Raw genomic sequence first — 17,500 nt, forward strand, 5'->3', positions numbered from 1 at the left:
CTGCTAATCGCTATGCAACTTAAAGTTCATCTAGACATTTTTAAACGATACAAATCCAAGCTTCGTGATAAAAAATGTACCGTAAAATGTTTTTTTTTTGTTGTTGTTATTGTTTTTTTGTGCAGTTACAGAGAACAACTTTAGAAAACTGTTGGGTGTATATCTTGATAGTTGAGTGGTCTAGCGGTTGCCCTGACAACGGCGCGGTCTTTGGGCAGAGTCCAGTTTTATTAAGCCTGGGTTTTGGATGGTGTTGCAGCTCTCTTCCACTTGCTAATTTTCAGAATTACAACATCTTCTGTAGCTTTTAAGTCCTTGCTTCCATTACTTTTACGTGAGCTGAAAATGCAATATAAATATTTGAGCTTTTAAACTATCATCATCACAACGGGCGACTTACACGAACTAACAATACCAATTTTGCAGACAATCTAAATGTACTTTAAAGGGTTCAATTCAAAGACGCAACGTTTCAACGCCCTTGTCTAGCGTCTTCATCTTTCATCGCGATCAATTCAATTTATCAAGTTGCACGCCAACAGCACAAGAGACTTGATAAATGTAGGTTATATTCAGGCTTACCATATACTCGAACCGATGACAAAAAGTTGGCTCACTTTTTTTTCACCTTTCCTGATACAATGCTTAAATTTTCGGATAGCCTGAAGCGATCATCTGCGAAGTTGTTATCGGTATGAAGCGTTTTCACATGACGTCACGGCGGCCATGTTGGAAAAATAATCTTACTGCACGTGCGGCACGCATTTTTGCACAAGGTTTTGTATAACTCTGCGTGACAACGACGCGAAATCACCAAATTCGAGGTTTCGAGGACAACGTGAACATAGAAATGTGAACCGTTTATTCTCTATCTTTACTCTGAAACCACTCTCACCAATATAATTTTAGGATAGTCCGACCACGCTGTACGACGTGAGCGATCGACATGGAATAATTGCGAAACACTTCTGGGTTATATTTTGAGGTGACGTTTTTGTCGTCGTCCCCGTCGAACATCATAAAGACCGTATTATTTAGTGATTCCACTATGGAAGAGAGACAAATGACAAATTGAAGGAGCGACATTAAAATGATATTTTTCGTCCTACCCTACCTTAGATCAATCATCATCGTTGTTAATCATGAGGAAACTTTACCAATTTTCAGATCAAAATGGAAGGGAGACAACAAAATGTTGATAGCGTTCAAAACGCTGCAGAAGCTTTTGCCGCCCCGACTAGCAAACATCGTCCTGAGAGTGTAAGTTTTATTCCTAATGAGCTGTGTTTTCTCTGTATACTGTTTTATCAAGTAGCTACGTTGCAAGAAATTTGGTTTAATTAAACGCATTGAAAAAGGTTTTTTTGTCGTAAAGTTACCACCGTAAAGCCCCGTCCAAACGGACGCAACAACTCCCAACATTGTCCGCAGTTGTTGGTTCTGCAGATGTTGAACAACAACTTCCAGCATTGTTGGTTCTGCAGATGTTAAATGGTGTTGGCCGTTGTGTGTAAACGGACGCAACAACTCCCAACAATGTAAGAACGTGCAGTGTATCGCGGGAAGGATACGACACGTGATTCTTTGTAAACTTACAAAATTCTGCGGCTATCTTGTTTTCAATATTTTAATACCTTGCTATCCCCATAGAGACCATATGTAAGGCCAGTTCGTGGCTCCAACAATGTTGGAAGAGCTGTGGAAAGGGATCCAACATTATTTGCGCTACGCTTCTGCTATCACGGAACAAAGGAAACGTTGGGAGTTGTTGGCTCAAACGGTTGACCAGTTTCAAACTACGTACAACAACTCCCAACAACACGCAACAGCATCCAACAGGGCGTCCAGGCGGAAGCGACATCTAACAGCCAACAACGTTGCCTCTGTTTGCACGGGGCTTAATTAAGGGAGATTTGTGAGCTGAGCGTTAGCGCGTCGGTCCAAGGAATAACGCTCCAAATCTCTCTCACGATGGTTAATTTCCCTTTGGAGTGGTTTTCAATTGAGTCTTGTAAAACAAATACCAAAGTAATGACTTCGACCAATCACAGCAGGTGCCAACAGCGCAATGAGCCAATCCAAATTCGTCAAAGCAATAGACCAATTTCGATATATTAAAATTCAGTCCTAAACAAAAGGCATCACGTCGAACCGCTCTGGGAAATAAAAATAGAGATTTGTATGAGTTTATTCCCCAGAGCCTCCAGATGACGCCCTCGAGAACAAAGACCCGAGAAAAATAGGAAGAGCTTTCACATGCAATAGACTTTAAATGGTTTTGTCCACAGGCCACCAATCAAACAGCTCGGGACAAAATTTGCCAAATGATTCCCCATGGCACCTTTAAAGCGCCTCCACCTGGTAACCAGGCACTGGACAATCAACACAATGAAGGGAAAGATCACTTCAGTAATCAAAAACGTGTCTAATGGCGCCTTCTGACGCTGTCGGTAGTTCCACTGGGAAAAGGGATCGGCAGTTTGTTCTTACTGATAAAACAAACAAATACATTTCCAAGAAGAGATGCTTCAAAGTGACACGACTTGGTAGAGAAGCACAAAACAGGGCACAAGGAACCGAAAGTATTATTATTGAACGGATACAATATTCACCCGTATCCCTCGCTCATATAAAACGAGCGAGGGTTGTGCTTGAGTAGTGTATCCGATTGGTGAAATTATAGATGTTTAGTATAAAACTTTTATTGGTATCGCATATCGTGATTCTGGATAGACCAATTTCCTAAATGGCTGCCGTTTTTTTCATTATTTCGTATTTAATTACACCTGCTAGCCTCATTTTTGTTCTTTTTTTTTTCTTTTGAACTTTTCCCATCACAGCGAGACTGGAAAAGATATTAACGTTAGAACAAAATATGTGATTTGGTCGCACTTATGGAAGAAAAGTCTTTTTCTAATGAGGATGACATTTGAACTGTTTTGGGATAGTTGTTATTGTAAGCTGAAACAGAAGCACATGACCTCAAAGCGTATAACTCTTTTCCTTGGAACAAAGCTGAGGATTTTAGGACACCAATTTTATACACAAATATGGACAAAAATAAGATTGAGGCTGCACCGCGCTGGTTGAGCACCGGACTGTCACGCGGGAGGTCGTGAGTTCAACTCCGGCCGGACCAACACTCAGGGTCTTTAAATAACTGAGGAGAAAGTGCTGCCTTTGTAATTACATCTGCAAATGGTTAGACTCTCTAGTCTTCTCGGATAAGGATGATAAGCCGGAGGTCCCGTCTCCCGTCTCACAACCCTTGTTCATTAACTCTGTGGGACGTTAAAGATCCCACACACTATTCGAAAAGAGTAGGGGACAGTGTTCCTGGTGTTGTGGTCTGACCTTTCCAGCATGTGGTCGGCTTGGCAGGATTAGCTTGAAGGGCTTCTGTGTGAATGAGACCACAATTGTGTATAACAGCCAGAAGTCAGGCTACTTAGCCAAGTGCTGGAGCCTCACTCAAGCAAACGCGCGAGAAAATGCACGAGATACTTTACATCGAAATGACGAAATTTTGAAACGCTTCAAGGTCATAAGCTCTTGGTTCAAACGAATGATAGCTTCACGGTATGCAAAAGGGAACAAGTTGGCTGGTTTTACATTAGTGTTTTAAAAATAGAGCGGTTTGCAATTGAGTATCGAAAGTAATTACATCATTACTTTGGTTTATGATTGCTTCACTCAGTGATTGGTTCAAAGTTTTCGCGCCATTTTTTCAACCAATCAGAAGTGAAGCCAAAACCAATTGTGGCTTGCGCGTGCACATTTTCCCGCCCTTTGTGTCGGCTACGTGTAATTACTTGGAGATATGATTGGTTTACTGGATTGTCTCCTTCCTTTTTGATTGGCTAAAGTAATTACTTTGGTTTTAGTTTTACGACACTCGATTGAAACTCGCTCTATATAGGGGTATGGTAATGACAAATCTCACAAATCAAATCATTTTTTAGATAAAGCGTTTTAGTGAGATATTGGAATATAATCATTCTCTAGGTAATTTTTCAAAACATTATACAACAGTCAAGGTCGCATTTAGTGGCAATATTCTGCGAGCTAAAATCATCTTGAAAAAAGTGTTTTTAATTTACATACTTCCATAAAATTCTTTTTAAAATCTATTTTGTAACATTTGCCTAGTATATTGTACACTTTATTTATATATTGCTTTTTTTGTCCTTAATGGAAGAAATTAAGCTATGGCATTATAAAAGGATGCATTTTGCCTTGACTGTGTTGTAAACAGAATTAATCGATTAAAAAAATAAACCGTTATTTCATGTTTATCATGAAAGTCGAGATGATCTTACTTCCTGCTTGCCTTCAACGTTGTTTAAATATCATATATTTCTAAAAGTGATATCTTTGTTATTCCATGATATCTTATGTTGTGCACCTGAAGTAAATTCTTGGCAATGCCGAGAGATTCTTTGACCCCTCGAGTAATGGTTAATGCCGTCCCTAAGGGATAGACGAGAAGGACATTGGACATCTCGTGACAATTACACGATCTACATAGGTTAGAGGGTCACCAACGTAATATTCCCAGCACCGTATTCAAGTATTTCGTATAGCGCTGATCAACAGTGTTTAATTCAAAGCACCGGCATTTCGAAAAGCGCTGATCTACAAGTATTTAAGTCTAACACCCATTTTAAACCGGTTGGCCTTCAATTTTGGTGATGGGTATCTATTATAATATCATGAAAACTCATACTTGCTCAACGGTCTGCCTCGATGGTCTAGTGGTTATCAATGATGCGATGTCGCTTTATGGTCTAGGTTCAACCTTCTCGACCATCATGTTCTTAAAAAATCTTGGACCTTAATAGCGTGCTTTTTCAAATTTAATCATAACCATCACAATTTTCTCAAATTTGATTGGTGTATTAACTGAATTATTTTTCACTAATTATTGTGTAGGGTTGAAATCGGACAGTGAAACTAAATCGGACAGTTGGCTGTAATCGGATACCTGAGATCGGAAAGTTACATCAGCCAATCGTAATATGTGCACTAAGAATTTATCACAATAACCATAGCAACAACCACTTACCCTACCAAACTGGGGATTTTCCAAACTGGACAAATTTGTAACATTAGACAGTGAAAAAGGAATGCATTAATTTTGCTTTCTCTGAAATCGTAATGGTTATGATTAATTGGTAACAGGATTTCGTGTCGTCCAATTCGGTTTGCAATCATACTCATGTTTAAACAAATTGGACTCCCGCTACGCTACGCGGTCGTTCGATTTTGTTAATCACTCGAATGATTACAGACCAAATTGGACTCCACTCAGTCCTATTACCATTTACAGATTGATGTCAGTTTTTCATGCGTCTGTCCTGTTATTGATCATGAATTGCGTCATAACATTGTCAAAGTAGCTGTGAATCCACGAGGCCATAGCCGAGTGGATCCGCAGACTACTTTGATAATGTTATGACGAAATTCACTGTCAATAACAGGACAGACGCATGAAAAACTGACATCAATTTGTTTTTTACAATAACAAAATAAGGCAGAGGGGTCAAAAATAAGTCAAAACAAGAGAAGAACGCGAGACAAAAATGTGAGAAACTTCAATCTGACGTGAGCAATATCGCGTCATTATCGCATAAATTATAAATTTATGTGTCTGTCAGCTTATTGGCAATTAAAATTAGCCAATGAGCGCGCGAGAATTATGCAGTCATTGTAAAATTATAAATTGACGAGAAATTCTCGAAGTATAGAGTTAACTTCAAGTAACTGAAGTGAGAGAGGAAATGTGCTTCTCGTCTATCCCAAATAACGCTCACCACAAGCCATTCCAGTAACCGTTATGTTAAGTGAAAAAAATACAAAAGGAAGACGCCTCTTGTATTCCCGCACAGCCACTGTACCGTTTCATGCCGCAGAAGGACCAGGGTCCTAAGAGGCACGAGTCCATCAGTCAGCAGTTGAACACGAAAACAACTGTCTTTTAAATGACGTGATTTTTAGTGGAATCTAAAATTAATTCCGTCATTGCTTTAATTTCAGTATTGCTAAGTGACTGGCCTAAAAATCTCGCGCCACCTTTCAACCAATCGGTTGCAAAGCCAAACCAGTGGCAACTTGAACACGTGAATTTTCCGTCGCTTTTAGCAAGTGACTCCTATTTAAAAAATTGCCTTGAACAAAGTAAGTGCATGTGACTGATTGGCGGGTGACCTTTGAAGATTAGTCGGGTCAAAGGTTAAAACTGCATGAAAGCTTCATGACCTCAAACAAAATTATAAGCCTCAAGCTATTAATGGCGAAAAAGCAGCAGGCGAATTTTAACGATTAACTAGCACCTCAAAGAGATCGCATACTCGAATTGTAAACATAACTCTGTTCAAAGAGATACGTCAGGGAGAGAAATATTAGTGATGCAGATATCGTCACTTTAATGTGCTTTTGCTCGTTAAGTGCCCGTTTTGAGCAACTTGTGGTACACTTGATGTTTAAAATCGCGTGCTTCGCATTACCACATTCGATCTCTTTACATTTTTTTGAAAAGAGCAAGTAAGGTCTCCGATCTGTTTTCATTGTTATCAGGGACATGAGCTACAGCTGAGGAAGATGCACATGGTCGTCCTCAAACACATTAAATGGTAAGATTCGTTAATTAAAAACGGAGATTTTGGTCGGTGTACATTCCGAAGAGTTCAATAGAACTCAGCTACTGCCGTTTCTTGCATATGTTACACCTTCTTCGTCTTAAATAGTTCACTAATTATATATTTTTTTTCGGTGAAAAGGAACGAGTTATCTATAAAGCCTCTTTTTGTTCACAATGGTTCACTGGAAAAAGAAGCGTATGGCTCACAAAAATCATTTTTAGAGGGCGACTCTATTTTGACAGTTTAAACAAAATTGGCACTTTTCATAGACGTTTTTTAAATTTGCGATCCGCGATGCTTTGCACTTTTATCAAGAAATACCCTTTGGAAGTAATTCTTATCAGTGCTCGATGCCCAACTTTGAGTTTATTTCGTGTCAAATAAAGGCCAGTTTGTAGGAAGATATTAAATAGACTAAGATTTAACGACTGGATGGCAAGCAATTATACTCGAATTCGAGCTCGAGTAGAATATACATATATGCAAGGAACTTTCACACAATAAAGAAAAGAGAAAGTTTGAAAGATAAAAGAACTACAACGATGGTAACAGCTTTTTCCGCCATCTTCACACTGAGCGCTTTTTAGTTCAGTGGGATAAAGATCTTCTCGGGCTTGCGCAAGCAGCTTGTAAACGGTGTCGAAGCAGTTCTGATTTTTTTCATTGCCTAGTACCTGTTTGGTTTTGTCTTGTCTTTTTTTTTCTTTTTGCTGCACTTGTGAGCGCAGCGAGCGAGTGCGATATTGTTCTTGGCACTCAAACATAAAATTCATTCAAGCTAAGGTGTAACTTTCTTTTTATTATATGGACAATAGATATTCATGGTAGAGATTGAAAAACAGGCTTTGAAAATACTAGATATTAATACAAACAAAAAAGGCTGGGAAAAAAAGGGGGAAATCGTGACCTTAATTGTTTAATATGACCACTCGTGTTACACACAAAAATACGCCACTCGTTTCACGGATGTAGTGGTGGTAGTGATTCTACGAATCTTTTAGTTCCCGATAAAACATTCCCGTCCATATAATAACGTCGATTCTTTAACAAGAGGTTATAACTGAGATAACTTCGATATGGGAGACAGCAATGAATCCAAATTGCCGTGTGCCGGTTCATAGATATGATACAACGTTAATTAATGCGACCGCATTGGGGCTATCAATTCTTCGAATTCAACGACCATATTCATTAGACATAGAGATCCTTCGTTTTTGTTCAAAACGACAAAAGCAAGAAACGGAAGAGAAAGCCAGATATACAGCCATTTATTGAAAAATTGTTTTTATCCTTATAAATTATTCTTGAGCTGAATAACGTAAGACGAACGTAAACCGACATTTTAACCCTGACAGTGATCTGTAGATTAATTCGCTTTGCTTTCCATTGCTTTCCCAGTTCTCTTAGAAAACTGTTTTAAAATTAATATTCGAATTATCAAAGAATAGGATTTTTTAGCTACGTAAAAAAAAACCGAAAGATTTTTCATGAAGCATTTAATTTATCAGGTATCCTTTAACCCTATTAGCTTAAACTTCTTTCAAGTGCATTAGCTAGTACGCTAATGTCGAGATCCTGCCGATACCAACGGATGGTGTCCACTAAGCAACCCGTAAAGTATAGTTGATCCGTGTGGTCGAACACAAAGACTGCGCTTAACCGACCGTGAAACTGCAGTTTTAGCGTGGATGCTTTGGAAGTGTGGATCAGTAGGAACGCAGAATAACAGTGACAACACCAAAGCCGATAACACCGTCAATACGGGCAGTTTCTTCAGTTCCCTTGATACCTAGTACGGGTAATAACTTCGTGCTGTGACAGTTTTATTTAAGTATCTACTTCTGTCTTGTTTGTTCACAGCAATCATTTCCAGCAATTCTAACCCTAACTATAGCCTCTTTGGGTGTGACTACACACTGAAAGAAACTTGAAACTACTGTACAAACAATACGAATGTTTCACTCTTTTGCCTGGTTGGTGCTGTGGCCTTTGAATATATAATATCAGAATGCTAATAGCCTCTCAACACTTACTACTCCAGTCACCTGAATTGTTTGCTTCTTCTACATCAAAGGCGTCCAACATAGTTCGATTCCGGAAGTCAAAAGGCTATGGAGTGTTATTTTAGATCTCCTGCGAGATCCGGTATTTCCACGAGGGTTTACTGATAGCCAATCATATGTCCCCATTTTTACCATTTTTACAATTTTGACCGCTGAGCGAATTCTCATGCAATGATTCGCGTCGTTTGCGAAAAAAGGGACATATGATTGGCTATCAGTTAACCCTCGTGGGAATACCGGATCTCGCGGGAGATCAAAAAATAACTTAGGAGGGGTTACGATGGGAATAAGGCCAATATGAGGGATTACCTCTCTTACCTTCACACTCCCTTGCTCCAGAGTCAAGCCAGAGGTTTCACGAATTTCATAGAGGTACAGAAAGAAGTATCCGCGCGTGTCAGAAACCGGTGTATTTCTGACGGAAAGCTCGACACCTCGTTCTCGCGTATCCTCATTATCGTGTCGAGGACGTGAGCAAAATTCGACCTAATTCGTTTTGAGAAGAGCCACAATTACTGTATCCTTCCAGTCCAGACCGGTAATGAAAGTCACTATAGGTTGAAAACTCACAGTCTAAGGATAGCAGACCATGCAGTTAATAGCCTATATGTTTCGGGAGTTTATCCAAAGAGTGGAATCTTAGCAGTTGTATCAGAAAAGAAATGGAGTGGTTGACTTTTATTTGGCTTTTCATCGGGTTCTCCCCAAACTAAAGACGTAGTTCAACTTTTCTAGAGTTGAACAAAAACTCATAAGCAGATGCATATCCAGAAGGAGTGAAGCGGATACAAAATGGTCACAACTTTATTTCGACAATCAAATACGATGATATACAAATATCACAAGCCAATATTACGAATGTAGATCAGTTGACAAAAGTTTGTTTAAAAGTTCATCCTATGATTTTTACCAGCAGTTCAACGTCATTTGTAACACTGTTTTACCGTTTTGTTCTTAAGCTTTAGATTCATCGTGTAGACGGTTAAGCTCATCGTGACTGTTCAAAAATATGGCAATTTCTATGGTTGCGGCCTCGTGGATTGCAACTGGTTTGATTCTTTTGTATCACGTCTTTCCCAATCCGGTACTTTGTGATCAAACCGCACGGCTGGACCACGCAATTCACAATGGTGCTGTGAATATGGCATACCCAGTGCTCAAGAGGGTACTGACCGCGGCCGATCGCGAAGAAATTCAGAGGGCCCTTGACAGAGCGATAGTGAAGAACTACGTTGAGAGAAAGTGGAAACAATCAATCCGAGAAGGGGAAATCACTGAAACGGTTCAAACAACTGGAAGTGAAAAAGGAAAACACGTGAGGTTCGAAAAAGTGGGGGACTTACGATTGAAAGAAGTGTTCAATTTCATGCAGTATTACCCACTCCTTTATAGTGGCGAAACAAAGCCCACCTATTTTGATGTTCCCATTGGCTCGGAATATCAAAAGTTCAAAGTTACTCATCGAACTGGTGGGAAGTTTTCAATCAGTGCCGAACATACCATTCCAGGTGGCGTGAACCAGTTCGTGGATTTGTCTGACCTTTCAACATCTGTTAGAGCTCTAGATGATGCCAATGTAAAGCCTGCCCTTAGGACAGCGTTGCAGGAAGCCACCATAGAGTCATTGGATGCAAAAGTGGCAAGCCAGCCAGACTTTAATGAAAAGCTAACAGCAAATGACCCCCTAAACACTGTAACAGACCAGGAAAGGGAACAGGCATTTCAGGCTGCCAAAGATGTTCTTGCTGGTTCTTCCACCCTCAGAAAAGATCTCAGTGGTTTGGATCCGGCTTCATGGCTCACGAGTGTAAAAGCGGATATTGATCAGAGGATGGACGGCCTTGCAAGAGATTTCAGTCAAGATTTAGAGAGTGAAAGAAAAACGAAACTGAGGTTTGAATTCACTCAGAGCTTGCTCCATAGCGCTGACCAGGCCAGAGACGAATGGGAACGCCTCAAGGGACTACAAACTACTGTGAATGGCCAACAAAAACCCATTATCGAGGAAACCACAGTTGGAACAGAACCAAACAGTTACAAACTGGTTAAAATTAACGAAAATGGCGAGGTATCCTTGAAGCAAATATTCAAATTGTTACAGTTTTACAATGACATATATACATTTCCACAACGGCAGCAAAGGCACACACACTTTGAAGTTCCGATCGGCGGCGAAGTAAGGAGGTTTCGGTTGAGCAGGAGCGGGCGATTTGGTGGCAGACACCAAATAACTGTTCACACCAATGACCACGAATGGTCAACTACCACTCCAAGACCACCAAAACCAGGAAAGAGTTATAACCCCTTGAGTAAACCAGACTATGATATCATCGTCGATAACTATCTGGCCAATGCCGACCATGGGGAACTGGCAGATGCGATGCAAAGTGCCTTGGATTCAAAGCTAAATGATCAGCCTTCATTTGAAGACAAAATAAAAGTAGGCGGGCAACCATCTCCTGATGCAGTTCGAGCTGCAGTAGAATTTATGGTGATTTCAATGGTTGCTGAAGCAGCACAGCCTACCCAAGAGGTTAAGGGGAGATTTTTGACCGAACTGTTAAGGATAATCCGGACGGAAAATAGATTTCCCGAAGCTCATGAGCTTCCTAGACTTTCACGAATAGGTGGGATAGCCGGACGTAGCCCTGCAATGGATCAAGTTGTCCAGGGAATGCTTGAAGACGTGAACACAAATGTAAAGATCGATACGATCTTCAATGAAAGAGCTTTTCCTGCAAGACAACAAGGGGGCACTAACGCCGGTCGGGAATTTATGCACAGGGAAGGCAATACAGACATTCCCTCGTACTTGGTGCGTAAACGTGCCGCTGATGATCACGATGGAGACGTTCTCTTCAGAAAAGTTGCAAGGCTTTGTGCAGATAAGCGCCGAAGGAAAAGACGTTCCGTCTGCAAGTTAACTGACAAGGACTCTGTTTATGTTGATGAAGAATCGATCAAAGTATCCGATGACAAGGTTGAGCTCGATGTTGTGGATCGTCGCGATTCGAAGTTACGGGACCATATTGAGTTCCCACTAAGCTCTAATGAGTTGGCCACGCCCAAGCTGATCAAAGATAATATAGCAAGGTCTCGCAGAGCTGGAGCTAGTGAGGCATACGCCAAAGTAAACAAGGGCTTGGCTGTCCATGGCTTAATTTTTTCTGTCCTGGGAGCTGCAGACTACTTCAACAATGGTGATTACGTTCGTGGGAGTATATCGTTAACCCAGGCAGCACACACATTCGGAGGATTGACCGGCTTAAATGAAATCGTTTCAAAGCTTGGTAAACATGTCTTAAGTAGCGCCGCCAAATCACTGGCAGAAGGCTTAAATTTTGAGAGGGGCTTGGAGCGATTCTCCACCAAGGTAGAGAGGTTCATGGAAAAAGGAGTTGGAAAGCTTTTGGGGGACATTCCTGGAGTAGGACTTGCGTTCGACGTGTATTTCATTGAACAAGATATAGAACAACTGGCAGATTTGGATTTAAGTGACCCAGACGACCTTAAACTGCTTCCATTACGTGTGATCGATCTAGCACTGGATGTAAGCACCACAGCTCTGAACCTAATTGGGACACTTTGTCCAGAAGCAGAAGTGATCACGGAACCATTAGTAATCATTCTTTCCATTATCCGGATGGCTATAGACGACTTCTACATTGATATAATGTCTGAAATGGAGAAAGTAAACTGGAATAGTCCATGGGCTGGTCTACAATTTCTTGGCGCACTAGTAAAAGGGATTTTGGACGGGGTGGCAGATTTCTTAACAGGGGGTTTAAGAAGGCAGCTGGAGTCCTATCAAAGACAGGAGGACTATGACAATGAACTTCTTCGTAACTTGACGAACCCTGATAATTATTTTAAAATTGTTGGAGAAAAGAAGGGAGGTGGAGAAACAATCGACTTTACTCAAGGAAGCCTGTCGAGTTTTGGTGGCTTCATAAACTTCCGGCTCCATGATAATAATCTAGCAACTGTGGAAATTGGAGATGTAAGTGGTACGAACGTCACAAAACGAAGAACATTTAAGGTGGATTCAAGTCTCAAAGATATTGTTCTTGGCATAGGAGAATCCAGGGATTTCGTATACAAACATGAAACAGCGAAACTATGGTTTGTTATTCCAATAAAGTCATTTGACGTTATTTGCGACGCTCGATTGCACGAAAACTCTGCTTATGGGACTTATTATGGTAACTCAGACAACAACACATTTTATGCAGTACAGAAACCCAAGCCAACAACAAAACCACCGGGAAAAGAGGACCAGGAGTGCAACTTTGGCAAATTGGATCTTAAGACGGTGACTGGAAGTTACCATTACAATTTGTACGGGCGCGGTGGCAGCGACACCTTTTACCTCGGACCAGAACTTTCGACTGTAACTGGAGGAGGTGGAACCGACGTCTACTTCATTCAGTCTGACGGCGGTAAGACAATAATCGATAACTTTGCTGAGGATGCCATGCGCGACATTGTTGTCATCAACGTTGATTATGCAAACATCCGATGTCATAATACCGGAAACGATGTTGACATCACATACTCCAGGAGCCATCACATTCGTATCAAGAACTGGTTCACTCAAGGAGATGCAACTTATTATCGTCACATATCATTTCGTAGCAAAGATGGAGTGATATTCCTCGCGGAGCAATCGCCTAACAGTGCCTCCGATCCTGAGATTGTTTGTGTTGCAGTGGCAGTGGATTTTAGCGGAGCAAACAGCTCTCAAACCGTCTTGCTCAGTGAACCGGCATTCAAGAGAGTCAAGCAAGCTTCGGGCTCCAATAGCTGTGACACCATTGTAGGCAATGATCTCAGTAACGTGATAGACGGAGGTCGTGGAGCTGATATCTTGAATGGAGGAAAAGGTGAAGATACTTATGTTATTCGAGAAAATGAAGGTTGTGACACTATTCATAACGATGCACCTGATTATTTAAACACCACCGATATTGTGATATTTAATGTGCCTTTTGAAAGAATCGACCTGCAATTTACGACATCTGATTTATCCGTGACAGACAGGAGCAATCCGACTGCCAACTGCTTCACAGTAACTAACTGGACGACTGGATACCAGTATAGACACATGCTATTCACATCGTCAGATCACGTTGTCTTTAATGTCACTGGCTCTCGAAGTGTGGATACAATCGTACCATCCAAAGTACCTATAATGCTTGATTACAGTACGTTCAGCACTGGCGTCTGCGTCGATTTGTCAGATATGCCTTCTCCTCCACGGTGCATCAAACCCACTGGTTTTGACCATGTCGCTACCGTTTCCGATTCTTTACACAACGATTTCATTGTGGGAAATAAACAGACCAATTTTTTGAGTTGCACTGGAGGGGAAGATTATCTGGAGGGAGGAGAAGGCAGCGACAATTATGTTGTCAAGAAACGATGTACCCACTCGATGATAAACAATTTTGACAATCGCACGAAAGATGATGTGTTGTACTTAGATGAAACGTTCGGCAACCTACGTGCAGAGAAAAGCGGCTCCAATTTTACGGTTTCATCAAGGCACGGAACACCCACTGTATCGCTCATCAATTGGTTTGATTCTGTGAATTATCAGCATCTTTGGATTAGGACCGTGGACGGGATAACCTTACGAGTAAGTAACAAGACAGCGAAGCTCGATCCAACCGAAGTCTCCAAGGATCCAACGCAGTGCACATGCAAAAGCTCAGAGTGTCAAGGAGGGCTAGTCACTTACGATTTGACAAGCGATCCTTGGAAAAACGTGGTCCGTTTTCAGCTGAATTCTAGTCATTGCAGTTACAGGATTTATGGCAATAAACTCAATAACTACCTTGATCCCGGCGCGGGCAACGGTTACAACTATCAATACTTGGAAGGAAGAAACGGATCGGACACTTACGTGCTGAACCATGGATATGGCGAGTTTAACGAAATCAACAACTTTGCGGTCGACAACAAGACAGATACTCTTCATATCGGTCTGGAATTCAGCGACATTCGATTGTATTTCCATGGCCAAAACGACGTCATACTTGAATCTAGTTCACGTCCCAGTTCCCTCGGCATTCGAATTCGAAGCTATTTTCTAAATGTCAGTTATCAGCATCTTTAGGTGATAACTACTGATAAAGTTGCCTTCGAATTTTCAAAAGAAATACCGTTTAAAAAAATAACCTCCATCGATCGCACTGACCTCACAAGCCCACAAAACATTAAACCACAAGAGGACGAAATACTGTCTTCTGCCCAAGATTTAAAGGGATCACTTACTGCCACAAACGATTTAACGGGAAGTAACAATACAAGAACAATAGAAGGTGGCAATGCAGCTGATGTTTTACGAACAGGAACAATTGGAACAACCTTCGAGGGAAAAGCTGGAAACGACAAGATTTATGGTGGACAAGCTGTTGATATTGTTTTTGGTGGCGATGGTGATGATCATATTTTTGCTGGCGCAGGAGATGATTTCATCTATGCTGGGAATGGTGCTGATGTTATTGATGGAGGTAATGGAAGCGATACAGTTTCCTTCAAAGGTGATGGATTTCTGCGCAAAGGTGTTAAAATCGATCTACTGCTTGGATTCGGAAAAGGAGTCGATGCTGAGGGAGACACGTACATAAGCATTGAAAACGTGTATGGAACCATTCATAACGACACCCTGACTGGTTCGGATTCCGCTAATTCACTCTTTGGTCTTGAAGGAAACGACACAATTATTGCTCGTGGTGGTAACGATAAATTTGTCGGAGGTGAAGGACGCGACTTGTATATCCTCTACCAAGCTTCTGGTTTGAAAATCATCGACAACTTCGCAGATGATGAAATTGAAGACGTTATTTCTCTGGCTCATTTGAACTCCAGTGAAGTCTGCCTATTCTTGGTTGGCGATGACCTACACTTGCAAGTTAGTGACCTTGACTTGGCGGCAGAGCTTTTTCACGGTCAACTTTTAACGGTGATAATTCAAAATTGGAACGTGAGTGCAAAATACAAGCACCTTTCGATGGTCTTCAACGACACAATGTGGCCGGCATTTGCATTATCAGATATATCATCAAGAATGGACCAATTGAACCGCAGTGTTTCATTCATCGAAGACGATTCCAGATTTGATGTTGAGTCCGCAGACGGGGCGAATGTAACATTGTCATGGGAGCAACCGGGTCAAGGCATTTTATCGCATCCGAGTACGAAGCTACTCTTGGTGAAATTTTCTACAGCAGATCCAACAGGCATTCAATATACTCCAGTAAGTGGAAGAACTTCCATAGTCGTTACGTCTCTTAATGCCAGTTTACACTTTGTGTTCGCCTTGGCCTTGGAAAAGTGTAATGCGACGTTAGCTGTGTCGCACACGTTAACAACATACGGGCGGAAGAGAAACTGTGCTGCAGTAAATGCACCGCATTCCACAGTTCGGTATTCTTCACGTTCTTCAGGATCTACAGTGCTCCATGGCACAGACGCTGTTTTCACTTGTTCTGCTGGGTACGCAATAACTCACGAGAACGGCACCACAATGAATACCACCTGCTTGGACGGCCAGTGGGTCCGCCCCATCCCAACATGTTCACGAATAAAGCGATGTCCATCGCTAAGTGATCCACCTAACGGAAAAGTTTCCTTAAATAGTCGAAAGGAGGGATCGAAAGCTTCGTATGTCTGCAAGAAAGGGTTTCTGCTACAAGGACCCAAGGAACGCACCTGTGTAGATGAATCTTGGGATAGTACAAACCCTACTTGTCAAGCTCTTCATTGTCCAAGACCCCCACCTGTTGATAATGGATGGTTCCGTGCTTGCGACTACATAACTCACGTCAGAACGGTTGGCACATTTAATAATCCCCTCCAAGGTTATTGTGTAAGGCTACATTGCAATGACCATTATCAACCAAGTCACAGATTTCACGGAAGAACCCATCGTCCAAGATGGGAAAGTGATTGGAAGATACCTCAAGGAGGACGAGTCTGCAGTGATGGAATGTGGATTGGATACGTAGACGACAAATATTGGTGAACTAAAGGTCCGCCTAACTGATTTGGACGATCGGTGGAGTAAGAAAGTTGGTACACTAGAGCTTTGGCAACATGGAGCTTGGAGAGTTGCATCATCTGGACCAGAGGATAGGATAGTGCGCCTTTCCTGCAAGTCCGTGGGGTTACCTAATCCATCTCACTTATCACATAGATTGATCAGCAATTCACGGATACAAGTGACATGTAGCAAACTGAACTTGACAGAGAAGCCGACTCAATATGTGGGGAGACTTGAAGTAATAACCGCGGATAAGACTTGGGAAGGGGTGTGCGTTCCAATTACGCCACAGTCTGCGAGCAGGGAGATTTGTGACTCCCTCGGTCTTTCAGGCTACCCATCTTCTGTGGTGAGCTTATCTTCTGGGTGGACAGACCATAGTCTTTCGTGCACCGAGTAAGTTAATCATGGGCTTGATCGAGATTCTAGTCTTGTTTCAGTAAATTATCGAATGTACAAACTATCCATGAGACAGTCTTCACACAAGGATCAAAATATAGGAGAAATAGGAAAATATGTGATGACAGCTGCTGACCCTAGACTCTGGATGACCCCGGATAAAGTCCGGTCTCAGGATAATAATAATAATAATAATAATAATAATAATAATAATAATAATAATAATAATAATAATGAATATTGTATAAAACTAGCTATAGCTACGTCCTCGTAATTACAGGACAAGCCCCAAGATTCGGACCCGGGACACATTTATGGAAAACGAATACTCAGTCCTTTTTGGGGGGTTG

At 41.5% G+C, this 17,500-nt stretch overlaps 2 protein-coding genes across 2 annotated transcripts in view; both read left to right on the forward strand.

Moving 5' to 3' along the window:
* Nucleotides 1-4,303, forward strand: part of LOC138045494 (uncharacterized) — a 61,897-nt gene extending 57,594 nt beyond the window's left edge. Inside the window, exons 28-29 of the mRNA XM_068892021.1 lie at nt 1,168-1,260; nt 2,289-4,303. Of these exons, the coding sequence (XP_068748122.1) occupies nt 1,168-1,260; nt 2,289-2,429 (234 nt within the window). The 3' untranslated portion in view covers nt 2,430-4,303. The remainder of the gene's footprint in view (nt 1-1,167; nt 1,261-2,288) is intronic.
* A 5,410-nt stretch (nt 4,304-9,713) lies between these two features.
* Nucleotides 9,714-17,151, forward strand: LOC138046077 (uncharacterized). Its single transcript, XM_068892756.1, is given in 2 exon segments — nt 9,714-16,727; nt 16,729-17,151. Coding segments are annotated over 2 exon segments (7,437 nt in total).
* Nucleotides 17,152-17,500: the final 349 nt, after the last annotated feature.

This window comes from Montipora capricornis, chromosome 4, assembly GCF_036669925.1.
Source record: "Montipora capricornis isolate CH-2021 chromosome 4, ASM3666992v2, whole genome shotgun sequence".
Taxonomy (NCBI): Eukaryota; Metazoa; Cnidaria; class Anthozoa; order Scleractinia; family Acroporidae; genus Montipora; species Montipora capricornis.